The following is a 17,522-nucleotide window of genomic DNA, read 5'->3' on the forward strand; positions in this document are numbered from 1 at the left end:
AGCAAAGGTTTGTGCGCGTGGGTGCGGCACCGCGACTGCGGCCCGGTGGTACTTGGAACCAAACTCACATGTGGGTGGCTACATCGCCGAGTAGGTTTGGTTTTACCTGGCAAAAACTACATTTAAATATGTTTAGTGGGATAAGGCTGTGACGGCAACAGCGAGCGCGCGGTAATTCACCAGTAAGCTTTGAGACGTCGCGCAGTGCGGACGTGCGCGCGAGTTGAAGCGACCGAGTGTAGCTGCAGCGATCGATACACACACCGACATGGAAGTCGCGGGTCAATGGCGCCGGGAGTGGGCTGGAACTGCCGAATATGGCAAGGTGAGGACACCGACCTGTTTCCTCTCTCATGAATAGAAAAAAATACCTACGTTATTTTTTGAAAGTGCATTAATAAGATTAGCGCTTGCAACTAACATTGCTATCTACTTTTAAAATCTAGACCAAACTGCCTGATAAGTAATCCAGCCTAGGAATTCGTAGTAAAATATAAACCCTAATGTCCTCTGCTCCACAAGTCCTATTCTAGACTTATTACGATAAAAATCCTGAATTATGAGTACCCTGAGTACATATTTCAGTCATCTTTATGTAGGAGGCATTAATGAAATAATGACGGTGCTGTACTAACAAAAATCATGATGGCATTTCAATTCTTAAGCGGTCATTGCCAAAAGCTCAAAGTAGACGTTTCCTTATACGGAGTAAAACTCAGAGATCGCGTCAGCTCCACCAGTTTTATTTCACAATATTCCACTTTCCAGTTCTACATTAAGGTTCATTTTTGTAAGCAATTCCGCGAACCGCTGGCCAGAGAACAAGTTTACCAGCTTTTAGCTCTTATTTTTTTAAAGGATCAGCGTCTTAAAGACTACCTAGGTATTAAACGGTGAACTCAGTATATTCCTGATCTAAACCACTCTCAAGTCACATAATCACTTAGCTTCTACCTACACTTTTCATTAGCATAATAACAATACGAACGTAAGTCAGTGTTTGGTCTATAATAATAATATTTCCCAAACAATACTAGCTCCTAATTACACCAATAAAGTAAATTTAGAATATAATAAGTTTCATAAATAATCTGCGAAATCTGATAAAAATGAGAATAGTCTCAATACACAAAGCAATGCCACAAAATATTTAAAAGCTTTAGTGTGCGCGTTGAATTCTTTTGTATGAAATTTAATCTTACACTTTGATCAACCGCCAAACTTCAAAAAACTCATATAAGTCTAGACGAGGTAATAAACCAAACCAATTAACAGCTACACAATTAAAAATATTTTATACCTATCTGCGAAATCAAGTAGAATTTAAATCATATTAATTCAGACATCTCCATATGTATTTACACCACGTTTCTTTGTTGTTAATTTGAAAGGTTCCTTAAATACTTCCTTCATATGACTCAACAACACTTCGTACTTGGAATACAATAAACGTCGTCGGTAAATAAGCCGGCTTACCGTGGTATATAAAATAAACTAAAGTAGGTACGTAGTATAAGCTTATTATGTATCTAAAGCAGCGTTTCGCCGGCTAATCTTATGTTTATCTTCACACCTAACACTAGCCGTAACATTCATATTACCTACTTACGAATATACCTAGGTATATAGATATAAAAACATGGAAGTAACTAAGTAAATTAGATGTCAAAAATACCTAAAACAATAATAACTAACTAATAATAATAAACTCAAAAGAAGAAAATATTGGTTTTTAGCAAATATCGAATTCTCCTCCAGTGTTAGAGACTAGACCATCAAAAAAAGAAGCAGCTATAGATTTAGCTACCTAGTTATACCTGTTTCGTAATGTACCTGTTCTTGATATGTGTAACACGCACTTTGCACATAATCTCCTCAGTATCTAAGATGTAGTAGACAGTTATGCAAGTCGTTGGCAGTCGAGACAGGAACCAGGAAGTGGCTTCCTCATCTCCGCACTTTCACCAACCAATAAGCCATTGTCTATAGCTAAAGATAAGTTAAGTTGTCGGCTTGTCACGCGAAAAGGTACTTTTGATCATCAAATGTTAGGAGAAAATACTTTCGAATTGCTTTCAACGGTCGCAATTCTATGAGATTAGTAGTTTAAGACAGTTTGTGATGGCATCGACTCGACACTCACAACAACTCGCTACAGTAAATTTACTTATCTGAAACTGAAAATCCACTAAATTGATTAGGTACTTACTTATAACGATAATTTCTATGGCTGGCTTTACATTAAGTATTTCAGCAACAGATTGCAGTGGTAATCGTTAATTATTCAGATAATCCTTGAATTGCAATGCAACTGCAGCTTAAATTACGTATTTTAAATAACATCGACCACTTGCATATGTACCTACATACCTATAGGTACTGAACATGGATATATTTATGTAGAAGAGTTTAGGCAGACAAATATATATATATATATATATATATATACCTGGTACCTTACCTACCTACGTGTCGTTGTTCATTTAGTGTTACTTAGGTTAGGTTACCACTTGAACTTTTCCATGAAATTTTATTTACATTGTATGGGCAGAAGGCGTGGATACGTCAGATTATGATGGTTTAATTACCTAGGGACAGAGTCAATGTCCCTCAGTCATCGTAACAAAAAACAATGTATAGGTAGGTAGGGTGTAGTATCTACATACCTACTTATAGCTATTTGAAATTCAATTTCAGATCATGACTAATATGGTGGTAATAGGTATATTTATGTATTCCCCTCTTGATTAGATATAAGGTATGTATGCGATTATTATTAAGAGGTCTACCTAACTAATACTGGAGTGTTTAGTGATAAGTCCGCCTTTTTTGTACATATGTATTTGTATATAGTATAAGTTTTGTAATACTGTTCTTGTGTGTGTAACAACAAATAAAGAATATTCTATGTATCTTTCTATACCTACTTACTCAGTAAGTATACTCAAAATAATTCATTATATTTTATTCGCGGAGTTAACCATATTCAGTCTATATATGTATTTTTATTATGGCATGAAATAGAACTTGAATTCGTTGATGTCTTTTGTATAGCGGTGAGCGACGCCTCACGGTGGATTTTTAATTTCTGCTACGAAGTTAATGTGCATTTTACTTCTTAACAAAGGCTACATCTAACTGTAATCTTAATAAGCTTAACACATAATCTACCTAACTATATAGTAGTTAACTACGGTTTGGAACGTTACTCTCACGGGAGCTGTTAACGGGCTTTCCTCTTAGACTGGGTAGAGAGTTGTTATTTTCATGTTTTTCATTTAAGTGGGTACCTAGGCGTTTCTTATTTATTAGTAACAAAAAAAAGATCAAATGCTATTGAAACAAGAATTTTACCGTTTCAGTGATTCCGGGAGACTGAAGTATCTGTATAGAAAGATGGAAGTTCTCTATAACGTGAAACTTGAGGAAGTAAAGTAAACTAGCATTATTAGATCTATTATTGTAGTGTGAATGTTTGAGCAAGGAGGTAGTAGCTGGGGCGCCGGACGTCCTGCGCACGCGCCGAGGCCGCCGCACGTCACCATCCGCTGAAATGTGCTATTAGTGCAACCAAAACATCATATTATAGCCCTAATGCCGGTTAAATAACATAGTGAAGATGCCCACCTATTCATGTAGCTACATAATTATGTGCGATGACCTTAAATGATAATAGAGACATTACTGAGTCCATTACTGAATTATTTATCTGTATTCCATCAAGCAAATAATCTTGTAATGTAGCAGTTCAGCTGGAGCGGGTCTGGACCACCGGGGAGCGACCCCTGGGTGAATCGACCTCTCTGGCCTCCCCCGAGAGTAGGGGTTGGATGCTATATTAAATATGTACTTACCCTAATGACTACTGGTTTCCTAGTGCTTAGGGCTGGTACTGAATGTCTCTCGAATGGTGTATACCGGGAAGCGGTCCTAGGCTAGCTCAAGTCGGTGCCGGGCCTCTGAAGGAGTCTCCGGTCACCCTGGGGGATTATAATATGACCGTGAAGCGGTCCTAGCTATTCTATCCTTATTCCTGAGGCCCCTGGAGGGAAATAACCTCGGTAGGTGTACGGGATGGAAATGAATAACACGGATTACAATATACAACAATTAGGCGGGACTGGCTCCGCTTTATTTACAATAATAACTTATATGTCTAGTACTTACAGCTTGTAACTATATATTCACCACACAAATGCACAAATAAGGATATCTATTAAGTATCTAACTATTTAAACAGGGCCCTGAAGGGGCAAACGCGGATTTATAGCAAATAGTAGGAAAGGATAAAGGGTACAGGATCTCGGGCTAATAATTGCAGCCGCGCCGCGCTCGAAACCTCAGTCACAACGAGGGGGTAACCAAGCTGCGCCTATCGAGACTAGATCGTCGCGACGCAGGCTATAGATACATAAATACAATAAGGGTGAGTGGGAAGGAAGCACGGGATGGGAGCTGGAGTTGACGAATGGTGCCGGAGCGGCGGTCTTGCGGTGCTTTATAGGTGCGGCGGCCGTGCCGTCCCGCTTCCCCTCTGGTCACCCGGAGTGGTCTGTGCGGTGCCCCACCCCGCGGCGTTCTTGTTGTTGGCTCGGAGATGCGGGTAGGTGTGTGGCCGTTGTTGTAACGACTTCGTTACAATCTAATATGTTAACATAGATCATTAGTCATTAGTTATTCTGCCAGCGATCTTTGACGTTAATAAGCAATAAGCTCACGTGGAGGTCTTTGAACTGGACCAATATTTAGACCGTGACATATAGCACCCTACGTGTCGATACATGATTCAATCGCGTAAGTGGATGCCTCTCCGACGAATCATCTAGAGACTTCATGATTTCGCAATTTAAGATCGCATGGCGCAAGTTCGAACCCACACACATGGCCGTTTCTAATTCTAATGTCTTTTGTTCAAAACATAACTTTCACCAATTAGTGATAGTAACTTTGTATACCTAAGCTCGATCTCTTTTACCTGTACCTATAGAATAACCTCTGACGATATGTGATTTAAAATTGAGTCATGTTTTGTTATAAAGTAAAACTTGTTTCCATATCGGTGTGACGTTTAATGTTAATCCCGGCGCGGTTGATTAATATGCGAAGTCGGAGATACAACGGTTTCCTTCTATCTCTGTTAGTCATCGGGTTCCTATTATTGGATTTTCCTCTCATTTTGGAGAAACTGGTGCTGCAGCGGGCCCGCCCCCGCGTGTCGTCACGTTCACCGGTTATCAAAAAAATATACTCGGAGTCACCATCGCCACATCCATGACTCTATCTCTTTGTATTAAACTTACCGATTGCTAAACAGCTCTCATTCTTTAGTTTTTTGCGAAGCTAGAGTACCTTGTAGTCTCTACCTAACCCGCATAGTGATAACCGCAGTTGTTTATTCTCACCCATTCTCACCATACCCACACTAAATATGTAACAAGCTAACCGTTATGCTCTCGACACGTTATTGTTAGCGGTGTAGTGTTGCTGGCCCAGGCGGCAGTGGGCCGTGACCTTCCGTTGAGGTTTGGTCGGAGCCACTCGGAGCCCGATCATAACTTGACGTCATGGCCTGGCTCTGAGATAACTCGCCTTGATCCAATAATGCTACATACCAGTGAAACGCTACTGTTTGGTTAACACTTGCATGTTACTTAATTCGCGTTCTCAATACCAATATTGTAAACAGTTTTTTGTAGATTAACATTAAACAATAAAAGTACAAAAAATTACACGAGGAACATTGTAAAATTAAATAAAGCGGTCCATTGATTGTTGTCTGAGATATCTCTTCGTATATGGAAAGTCTACCTACGTTCTTTATACCATTTACGTCCAAGTGTAAAAATGCCGGTTATAAATTAACATTTAATGGTACCTACACGTTTACCTTTTGAGTTATTTTCATTAAAATGTTAATGGATCTAGCAAGTTGTGCGCAAGTACGATGAGCAAGGATGAAGTGCTATTGCCATCGCCTCCCACTGCAGTAAACAAAAGTGGCTCGTGTATTGAAAGATGACAATCTCTTTGCATTTCCATCTCGCCCCCGCACCCAGTACCTACCTACTGATCGTGTCACTTTGATTACCTCGCTTACTATTTACTGCGAAGGCCACCGCAGACATAAACATAATTAGATATAGGGAATTGGATTGACTTTCAACTGATTTGTGTCTTGAACAGGAACTAGCGATTACGATTTAAAGTTTTGCTACAGTATATGAGTTCACCAACCGGTAGTGCCATAATAAGTATAATAGAATAATTCTTTACGGTCTGTGAAGTTTGGAAGAGGCAACGGTAGAGGTCTTCAACAAAGTGTATAATTTCGCAGGTAAACGGAAAGAGATGTAAACTTTAAAGGTCGGGCTCTAGTAAAATACCTACCTAATACTTGGGATATTAAAAAATCTACATACATAATTACATCTATTTCTATTTGAGATCCTCAATAGTCGAGGAAACCGACATGTGTTTGCATTTGCAGTAAATGAAGTTAAGAAGTTAGGCCCAGTTAGGGGCTTTTGTCTTGTATGTGTTTGTGTACCTACCTGCACATGAAAAACATATTTTTAACACGGTTATCTTTTTGTTGTCATTTCTCTGGACGGTTATGATGCGAGTTGAGGTCAACATAAGTTCACTTATGAATATTGTATGAGTGTCGAAGTGTCCAATTGGCCAGAAGAAAATTCTGAGTATCCCCGTAAGCGTATGAATCACGCACAATGTCAATGTCTTGACCCAAATGAAAAATAAAAGGCTCATTCAAAGTAGTCCCAACAATCTTCAAAGATATGCGAAATAATCTTGAATGAATGTACTAGACTCGTTCTCGATGGCAAAAAATGGTTATTTCGCTCTTGTTTTCCGTAGTTGACCCAGCTACGTACAATAACTACTTGCAGTGATTGTTTGCTTTACCCACATTTCGGCCACTAGTTTGTTAAAAAGAAAGTATTGTGTTGTTTTATTCTAATAACTTTGACACGGATATTTTAACGCCACGCTTGCCGATACCTACCTTATTTATAGTTAGTATAGTTATTTTAACTAATAATTACTTAAATATCCGGTAATAATCCAGAATGTATAAAGATGTAACGTTACTCGGTATATGTACACAATACACATATTGAAAGTTTAAAATAACAACATAATAGATATGGGTACCCAATTGATTGAGTGTATTATTATAGGAGCCTCCCTGAGTGACGTATCAATGGTACCTATACTTTATATACCTTCGTCGCACCCTGGGCAGTCACCGAATGACGCTATGACTGGCTAAATCCTATCCCCACGGTGATAAACCCTAGACTCTAGTAGGCTCACCGAGACGCTAATATCCATCTGAGTAGACAGTCGGCCGAGTCTCGACCAAGTTACGGCTAGCAATTGATCGAGAGCTCGGCCGAGGCTACGGTCCCAACCACTCTTCTCGGTGTAATACCCTTGTAAGAAGAATCATCACAACAGAAAACCACACCAACTCTAACCTCTCTCCATCTCTCTTCCAGGTGACGTCAGGCGGCGTGACGCGTCAGGTGGCGCGAGCGATGGAGGTGCTGCACGCCAGCAGCGGGGGCTCCCGGGTGCGGGTGCTGCGCGCCGCCTACCACGCCACCACCGGCTCCGGAGCCCCGGCACAATCCTTCATGATGCACTCCTCTAGACGGGTATGACTTGTCACTTTTTGAAGACAAAAAGAAATAATTATTTTATCGCAAAAACAATAACACAAAGGTGAAATAGGACAGGGCCTTTGTTCCCAGCCAGTCACACCTCAACCAGTCACACTGTTACTCGTTGGGAATTTTATGTTCAAAATTCCCATCAGTCCACACTCTGTTACTCGTTGAAACACCTTTTTCCTTCATTCCCAACGTGTCACATACAACTGTAACACTGTAACTAGTTGGGATTATAAAAATGAAAATTCCCAACAAGTCACAGTAACTTGTTGGGATTTTCCACCATAGACAAAACCGATTATAGAATAGAATAGAATACACTTTATTTGTACACCCAAAAAGATTAATAAAATACACAAGTTGCAACTTAATTTGGATGCGGAAAGCTATATATCGCATCTAGTGGCGTGCTTTGGGAGAGGCCTACGTCCAGCAGTAAACTGCTTTAAGCTAATGATGATGAACTTAATTAGGGTACTAAAGGCGGTCTTATCACTAAAAGCGATCTCTACCAGACAACCTTTGGATGGAGGGAATAAGAGATTAAGGTAGATGACGATAGTGAAAACTCAAGTCTTTTGAGCCAATACAAGAGTCCAATGGATCTGTATTCCACCATATGCGATAACTTATAACTACTACATGGCTGTTATGCAAAATAGTAATATTAAGTGTTATGTAACTAGTTTAAGTTCTCCGAATCGGTGTTGGTCCCCAATTTTTTTGCCATTATTTTAAGATCATCTGTATCTTCCGTCTATGTCCGAGGCGCGCCCGCGGTGTAAGCGCCTGGATCATCATTAATCTGAGGTACTTCGGAAGTACCATGGACGTACCTAATTATTTCTTCATGGTGGAGCAGAGCAGATATGAGTCGATAATATCAAACTGCCATAATGTCACCTCCACGCAAAATTTGGGAAATGAAAGTTTTCATTTTCTCTATTATTTTATGGCTACTGCTGTACTACCCACCCAGTATCAATCATTCATAGAAATGTGAAAAAGAAAAAAAAATAGATTTTATAATTCGGTTTTGATTTTTTTATTTTATTGTTAACTAGTTTAATAAAACTTATTTGATTGTTCGGAATAATTATTTCTATTTTCATACTTTTTCAAGAAACGAAATAAAAAAATACGTGACAATAAATACTAATATAAGTCACAGTACCTATCACTGGTTAGGCATCATCAAAATTCATCATCACTGAACAAATCACTTAACGAGTAACGGGAGAACAGTTGGGAATTTTCTAGTTCATTTTCCCATCCAGTTACAGAGACTGGTTTGGAATTCAGAAATAAAGCATTCCCAACGAGTAACACTCCCATCGAGTAACACTGTGACTAGATGGCACACTTTTCATGAAGAATTCCCAACTGTATACAGTGTGACAGGTTTGATGTGTGACTCGATGGGAACAAAGGGGACAGGGGGATACATAGGCTTCGTAAAAGACTGAGAATTTATGGCATAATCCCGTGGCCGGTCTCCTTATCGCAGATGCGAATTAAAATATTCTCCCGGCATGTGCAAGTTTCATTTAGATGCCATTGTAGAGCTTTAATTTCATACAAATTTACAGAGTCAGACACGATTGCCAGCCTTCGTTGTATTTTAAATTAGATAAAGGATACGTTTGCTATCTGATACTTAGCAAAATAAAGATAACAATCAGACTATATATGTATAGGTAGGTACTATTAAGTATATATTTTATTGTTAGGACAGAAGTGAAATTGCAATTAAAAAAAAGAATTATTTATTAACCTAAAAACTAATCACATGTATTTACAAAAATTATAACCAAACTTAACAAACTAACAGAGGAACAGAATTATTACCAATTATACAAATCAACAATAGAAATTAAAGAAAGACACAAATACCGAACAGCAGATTACACCACGAGCAGAGCTTCCGCACGCCACCGAGTCCAGCCGAGAAAAGAGGCCTGCGCCACCGTTCGCTGCGCTTTTATAGGGAACGCCCGGCCCTTGCTCCTACGTAGGGTAGTAGGATCCAACACGGCCATCCTGATCATGCGTCGTCCTCGACAGCATCTGATATGTCCGGCAAGTGCTGCGCGGGTGCCTCGCGGGTCTCGCTGGCAGGACGAGAAGGACCAGCGACTGGCTCTGGGTCCTGGTGAGCGGGGGTGGTGGTGTCCTCGGACAGGTCGCCTTCTGCGAAACGAACAAAACATTATAACAAGTGCTAGCATAGCACATTGGCCTACTCTTCACAGCCATTCGTTTCATCTTACAAGGCCCTTTTCAGTCATCAAACACACGTACCAACTAGCTACATAAGTTTATGCAGTACTAGGACTGTATCTTAGTACTTCATAAAGTTCCATTCATCACACATTAACATTACAACTCATGTCATCATCAGCCGTACATCACACAATACACATGGATCCATGTTCATTCGCTGTCATATGGGGCATTTTATAGCCAAAAGGATCGTCTCGCAGTCCGTCCTCCATATGACCCATCATGTAGGGCAATTACCAAATCGCCAAAAGGATCGTCTCGCAGTCCGTCCTCTACATGTACTTGTACTCGTGAGAGACTTGTCAGGTACCTCGCAGTTTACCTGACGTAGGCGTCTCGCAGTCCGCCTACCGTCTCATCACATGGAGATCTACACGGCTCTCTATAGCAATGCAGACCCCTTAAAGTGCACAAACATATGTACTCACGCTCAAAGAATGCAGCGCAAGTCTCAGGGCACCACTACCCTTTCCATGGCACCATATACTGTGCAGCAGCTTGCGTCGTCTTCCCATAGGAACTTGCCAACAACCGCAGCTCATACCGCCCACTTGGCAGAGCGCGTGTGACTTTGTACGGGCCGCGCATGCCGTGATCCATCTTCCCAGTAGCCTGCGAAAACTTAATCACAAAGACCAAATCGTTCACATTAAACACCCTTGGAGGGCATCTGTTACGGTTCACATACTGGTCCTGTCGAGATTGGTTTTGTCTCAACAGATCACTCGCTCGGGCTCGGCGTAACTCCCTTTGAGCTTCCCGATTTGGTTGTTCGCCTTCGAATGTGTTGTCACGGACTAGTGACCTGATGACAGGGGTCGCTGCGTCTGCACCCACCAATAGGTTTAGTGGCGAGGCCTGGGTCGTCTTCTGCTTGGTCACGTTTATGGTCAGCTGCAGTCTCCACAGCGTCTCAGACCAGGCCGCCCCTTTGTGGTTGGTCTCGATGCGTAGTAGGTTGAGAACTGTGCGGGCATACCTCTCAACTTGCCCATTTGATTGGTGCATCTCTGCCGTTATCAGGTGTATCTCTGACCCTATCTCCTTTACAAAGTCTAGAAACCTAGCAGACTGATACATTCTACCTCTATCTGTTACAATGAGTTTTGGTGCACCAAACAATGAAACTGCATTTGTAAACACACGTAAAAGTTCCTCTACATCCTTCCTATAAATTGGGTAAAGCAACGTGTACTTAGTAAATGCATCCACAATTAGTAGTACGAACTTAAAACCATTCGATTCGGGAAGGGGACCCAGTACATCTGAATGCAGCACTGAAAAGGGCTGATCAGGTTTTTCCCATGAAGTTATATTTTGCTGTTGGGACCTAGGTACACGTTTCTTCGAAATACAAATCAAACAGTGCTCAATGTATTTTTTAACAAACTGTCTTAGACCTGGGAACCAAAAGTGTTTTAATACTAAATCCAGGGTTTTGTCGTAGCCAATGTGATTGTGCTCATCGTGAAACACGCGAAGTAAGCTAAGTCTATGACCGCGAGGAATAAAACAAAGGAGTCGCGACTGTTCGCCTACTGGCGAGTACTTGTAATACAGAAGATCATTTTTCTCAACATAGCGATTGGGGTCGAGGCCACCCTCTCTAAGTTTGTCGAGGAGGTCTCGTGTTTCATTATCTGCAGCTTGTGCTATTTGGGCCCAATTGCGATGTTGAGTCACATTCAGTACTTCGCGAACGGGGTTCCTACTCAGGTAATCGGCATGTGACATCATCGTTCCCTTTCGGTATTCCATATCAAAAGTAAAGTCCTGGAGATAGATCCACCAGCGGGCCACTCTCGGAAGCAGGTCCTTTTTACGTTCGGTTGATTTGAGAGCATTGCAGTCTGTAATAAGTTTAAATTGAAGCCCAATCAAATAGTGTCGAAAGTTTTGCAATGCTTTCACAACAGCCAACGTCTCTAATTCATGTGGGGATAAATAAAAAGTAGTATTTTAATGATGTATCACGTCGTTTAATTTATACCAAACTTAATCGTCTTTACGTCTTTACGTCTTTTCACACTCTGCTTTCACTCTATGCTCCTCTGTTATTCGTCGTCATGGATACTTCACCTTGCGTTCTGTTCCACTCCCACACTCGGCCATCCTGACATTAAGGCTGCCCTCAGCCTTATTCATTACAATATATTAACACCTTAACTAATAATACTAATAAGAACAAACAATAAGAAAAAACCAATACGGCATTACATTTTAAAACACACACATTCGTCATCATTCATTCATCATCACTTTTATCTTTCTTTCCCCCAGTATCACTTCCTTTCTTTTCTTCTTTCTTGTCTTCTTTTGTTTCATCTTTTTTTCCTTCTTTCTTTTCATCTTTTTTATCTCGTGTATCTCTTCTCTTCTTATCTTTCTTCTCTCATGTGTAACTCGCCTTCTAATCCTTCTTAGCCCCGGTCCCACTTTTATCATCATCCTTGTCCTAGTCTTTTCCCTTGTCACCGGGATATCATCCTTCAGCACAATCTTCATCTGTATGGGAGCCTCCTTGACCTGTAGGGGCTGGTAGTTCTCTACCATCTCCGTCAGCTGCTCCTTGTACTGGATATCACCAATGTAATCTACAACCACAGAATCACACGTATAACACCCTACTTGTTTCACCCATTCGTCATCTTTCATACGTAAACTCACGCGTCCGTCTTCCATAATCAATACCACTCTTCTCAAAAAATCTTGACCAATTATCACATCGTAAGGCAAACAACTTCTATTTACAACATGAAACAATACGTTATTATAATGTTCTTTATCTATCTTCACACTTAAAGTGACTTTCCCTAGGGGTTTCACTTCCAATTGTCCGAGTCCCACCAAAGCGCTCACATGTCCCTCGTCAAACTTAGGAGAACCTATCAGTTTGTAGTATTCGTCGGTTAACAAGTTAACTTCACTGCCCGTATCTATTAAAGCAGTCATTTTGCAGTCTGAAATTTCAATAGTCTTCATCGGCTTTCGTCTTTCCGTCTGTTTGTTTACATTTGCATTCGCATCTGTCATCTTGACGTTGACGTCCATACAGTTTGAACTGTCACCGGCTGTCATGCCGTTTGCGCCTGAATCCGTCGTGCCACTCGTAGCGCTGTTCTCACGTCGTTGGTCGCTCCGACTCGCTGCTGAATTTTCGTTGTTTGACTCCGTAGGCATGGTGAACATTGAACGCCTCTGTTGACACTGCGTAGCAATATGTCCAAAGTCGTTGCAGCGGAAACATTTAATACCTCTCTGTCTGTACGGGCAATCTGCTGACATGTGTTGACTCTCTCCACAGTTGTAGCACAGTCGCACGGCCGTCGTCCTGTTGCCTGGCGCGAGTGCAGCTGCTGCGGGGCCTGCGGGTGTAGTTGCAGTAGGTAGACGATTGAAGACCGGTGCCCGTCTTCCGCTCGACTTCTGCCTGATGGTCTCGTACACTTTCAACTTTTCTTTCAGATCCCCATAGGTCGTCACGCCGTACAGCATCACCTTATGTAACTCGTCGTCTAGTATTCCGTCCACGATATATTTTATAGCGACGTAGTCGGGCATCTTGCCTCGCTTGCCGAGCTCTTTCATTAACAGCATGTAGTCTAGGCACGTCTCATTTGCTTTCTTCTTCCGGCTGCTCATTAACTCATGGATCGTCTTGGAATCTACGGTGTCTGGGAACTCCTTGGTGACCGCCGTCTTCAGAGCCTCCCACGTCTTGAAGGGTTTCTCTGAACGCAGCCAGAGTGCCGCCGTACCGGTCAGTGACCTGCGCCCCACGATCAGCCGCTGCAGCTCCGTCCACCCGAAGATCTCGGCGTTGTCATCGACCTCCTGCGCCCACCGTGTTGCGGAATCGGTCTGGTCGCACCCACTGAACTTAGCTACCAGCTCCTCCGTGTACGTGAGCGGTCCTGATGTTCCGACTGCCTCCCCGTCATCTCCCGTCGTCGTCCGTGGCATCTTCTTGTCGTCGTCGTTACGTCTTAAAATGGTATATGTTCAGACCTGAAGGCGTTGTGATGCGAAGAAAAATTTTCTTGTAAAATTTGCAACTGTCAGTCTTGTCGTTTTTATAAAAATCCGTCTTCATCCGCCGTAATCTCCGAGATTTTTTTAATTTTATTTATCCCGGACGAGCCCCCAATTTGTGGGGATAAATAAAAAGTAGTATTTTAATGATGTATCACGTCGTTTAATTTATACCAAACTTAATCGTCTTTACGTCTTTACGTCTTTTCACACTCTGCTTTCACTCTATGCTCCTCTGTTATTCGTCGTCATGGATACTTCACCTTGCGTTCTGTTCCACTCCCACACTCATAGGAGTGATACCTACTCTCTGCGCCTTGAGTGGTCCGGCTGAAGTAGGCTACAACTCTTTTGTTACCGTCCGGGTGGGTTTGCAAGAGAACCGCGCCGTACCCAACGCTACTCGCATCAGTATGCACCTCCGTTGGTAATTTTGGATCAAAGATGGCTAAGACAGGCTCGTTAGTTAAAATTGTAATAATTTCCTGTCGCACTTTCTCCTGTTCGGTACCCCACTTAAACTGTGCGCCCTTTTTGGTTAGTTGGGAGATGGGAAACGTTTTAGTCGCGTATCCTTCGATATACTTCCGGAAATAACCAGCTAGCCCTAAGAACTGCCTGACCTGTTTTACGTTCTCCGGAGCGGGTGAATTTACCAGTGCTTGAATCTTATGAGGACTCGGCCTAACCTGACCTTGACTTATTATTCGCCCGAGATATTCGACTTCAGTGGTTAGAAAGACACATTTCCGTAAATTTATCGAAAACCCTGCCTCGGTTAAGGTGGCGAGTACTTTCCTCAGCAACTCTATCCCCTCGTCTATTGTGGTACTCATCAGCAGCACGTCATCGATATAAACCAGGACTTGTCCCGCGTCTATAAATTTGCGCAATGTTTTATTAATAATCCTTTGGTACACGATTGGCGAATTTGAGAGTCCATAGGGCATTTTTAAATATTCGTAGTGCCCCTCGGGTGTGACGAATGCTGTCCGATGTATGGATTCATCACTGATCCTTATTTGGTGAAAACCCGAAGCCATATCAAGTGAGGAGTATCGCGTTATATTTTTATCACCTAGGCGGTCGATGTGATCGTCGATCAACGGTAACGGATATCGCTCTTTGACAGTCACCCTATTTAAAGCGCGGAAGTCGACGCAGAGACGGTCCGACCCGTCCTTCTTCTTCACAAGGATAATAGGACTAGAGTACTCTGACTGCGATTCCCTGATAATGTTCTTTTGTAGAAGATCATTGATGATTTCGCGAACCTTGAGTTTTTCAGCGATCGATAATTTGTAAGGCCGATAGGTGACGGGTACATCACTAGTTACATTGATATGCATTTCGCCCGTGGTCACAGTAGTGGTTGCTGTGCCTGTTATAAAGAAATCCGCAAAATCATCAATTACCCTCATGAGAGAATCACGCTCGGTACCTTTTAGCGGGGTAGTTATAAGTGCTTCGGTATCTTTTGTCACGGTGAAAACGTGGGTATTTTTATCACTGACAGGCGTACGAGTTAGGTATTGGCAGTCTTTAGTTCTAACGTAGGTAATACCATCCCTATTTAAAATGTCGGTTCCGATGATTAAGGGTGTTTGCATAAACTTGGCTGGCACCACTATAAAATCAGCTTCTATCGCAATGTTGGCAAATTGGACCGTAAGAGTTGTGCATGACGTGGCTACAATTTCATGGTTACTAATGCCCCTTAACACGCATCTAGTAGGCTTTAATGTAGGATTCAGATGTTTTATTACGTCCGATGATACGAGAGAAACATTAAGTGCCCCACTGTCTATTAACACGTCAACCGGTACGCCTTGAATTACAGCGGTAGTTATGTCGTTTGTTTTTCCGTGGAATCCTGACAAAAATTTACATTCCGATTGTTATGTTGACCTTGAGGGCCAGTCGATCTTTCTTTCGCAAAACAAACACTCTCCGTGTGTCCTATCTTTTTACAGAACGTGCAGGTCGGAGCACCAGGCCGTGCCTTGAAGGTCGATTCTGATGGCTTAAACCTCTTGGGACAGTTATGAGAGAGGTGGCCATGCCCTTTGCAGTTAAAACAGATTTTACGTTGGCTCTGATCCGCATGTTCTGTACCACGTTTTCGTGATGGATGGTCCGTCTTTGTTTTAATGAAAATAGCCTTGTTTTGCTCTGGTTTTACATAAATAGACAGAAATGACACAAGTTTTTCCGAAGAAAGTTCGGCGTTCGCTGCCGCTGCTCGCACCTGTGCATCTTCTATTCCACGGATAACAATTTGTGTTACTAACTCGTCGGGAAGTCCTTTAATTATGTGTAGGCGTAACAAAGTACGACGCGCGTATTCCGCGTATGAACTAAACTTACTAGAAGTCGTGCACATTGTCTCGAATAGTATCGTCGCGTAGTCAAGTTTGCGAGAACAAAGCGGCTTAAATTCCCGCTTGAAGCTGCTCCACGATCTATCGGTCGATACCCATTCGTTTAGCCAAGTTCTAGCGTCACCTTTTAAACACCCTGCTACACGTGATAAGCATTCTTTGTCATCCCAGCGATTAGCTAGTTGCGCGCGGTCCACTTCATCACACCAAGAGTCCACGTCATGGATTAACGGGTCAAAGTTTGACACATAGTAATGTGAACGTCCCGGGTTTACAAATTGAAAAGCGTCAACAATCGCTTGAGTAACTGACGAGGCGGATTGATCTGGTTGTGAGATGGGGGTAGAAGTGAATTTACTTTCTATCATTTCAAGGCGAGACAAAATCGTATCGAGTGTTCGCGATTCTACGGGAACAGGATTAGGTGTCGCGCTAACGTATGACGCAGGTGGCGACGTCACAGGGGATCGAACCCTGGGGGGTGTACGTTCATAACGATGACGTGATCTACGTGAATGTTTTCGCGATCGATCGCGCCTTCGTTCTCGTCGATGCGACCTGCTGCGCGATCTACTCCGCGAACTATGAGTGTTAGGCATGATTGTTTTGTACAGAAAAAATAGTAAAAAACACACAAGTTGGCAACGATAAAGTTCCTCTGTTTTTTAATCAAAATTGCTCAAGAAACGCAGATGTGGGTGTTGGATTGGAATCCCACTTCTGATGTTAGGACAGAAGTGAAATTGCAATTAAAAAAAAGAATTATTTATTAACCTAAAAACTAATCACATGTATTTACAAAAATTATAACCAAACTTAACAAACTAACAGAGGAACAGAATTATTACCAATTATACAAATCAACAATAGAAATTAAAGAAAGACACAAATACCGAACAGCAGATTACACCACGAGCAGAGCTTCCGCACGCCACCGAGTCCAGCCGAGAAAAGAGGCCTGCGCCACCGTTCGCTGCGCTTTTATAGGGAACGCCCGGCCCTTGCTCCTACGTAGGGTAGTAGGATCCAACATTATTATAAAATAGTTAATTAGTTAGGTACAACAGTAAGTACCTAGCTACCTAACTTTAACTACTTGTACCTACCTATAATAATCTACATCGAATTGGCA

At 42.0% G+C, this 17,522-nt stretch overlaps 1 protein-coding gene and 1 long non-coding RNA gene across 3 annotated transcripts in view; one reads left to right on the forward strand and one right to left on the reverse strand.

The window, feature by feature from the left end:
- The window catches only part of LOC105380582, a 21,252-nt gene continuing 3,730 nt past the window's right edge, over positions 1 to 17,522 (forward strand). For both annotated transcript variants that reach the window (XM_011550171.3, XM_011550170.3), the window contains exons 1-2: positions 1 to 325; positions 7,521 to 7,679. In XM_011550171.3, coding sequence (XP_011548473.3) covers positions 269 to 325; positions 7,521 to 7,679 — 216 coding nt within the window. In that variant the 5' untranslated portion in view covers positions 1 to 268. The remainder of the gene's footprint in view (positions 326 to 7,520; positions 7,680 to 17,522) is intronic.
- Positions 9,444 to 10,441, reverse strand: LOC125489090. The gene is made up of 2 exons (XR_007266739.1): positions 10,406 to 10,441; positions 9,444 to 9,884 (listed from the first exon to the last, which is right to left on the reverse strand). It is a non-coding gene; the product is annotated as an uncharacterized LOC125489090 (long non-coding RNA).

The sequence above is a fragment of the Plutella xylostella genome, chromosome 10 (assembly GCF_932276165.1).
Source record: "Plutella xylostella chromosome 10, ilPluXylo3.1, whole genome shotgun sequence".
Taxonomy (NCBI): domain Eukaryota; kingdom Metazoa; phylum Arthropoda; class Insecta; order Lepidoptera; family Plutellidae; genus Plutella; species Plutella xylostella.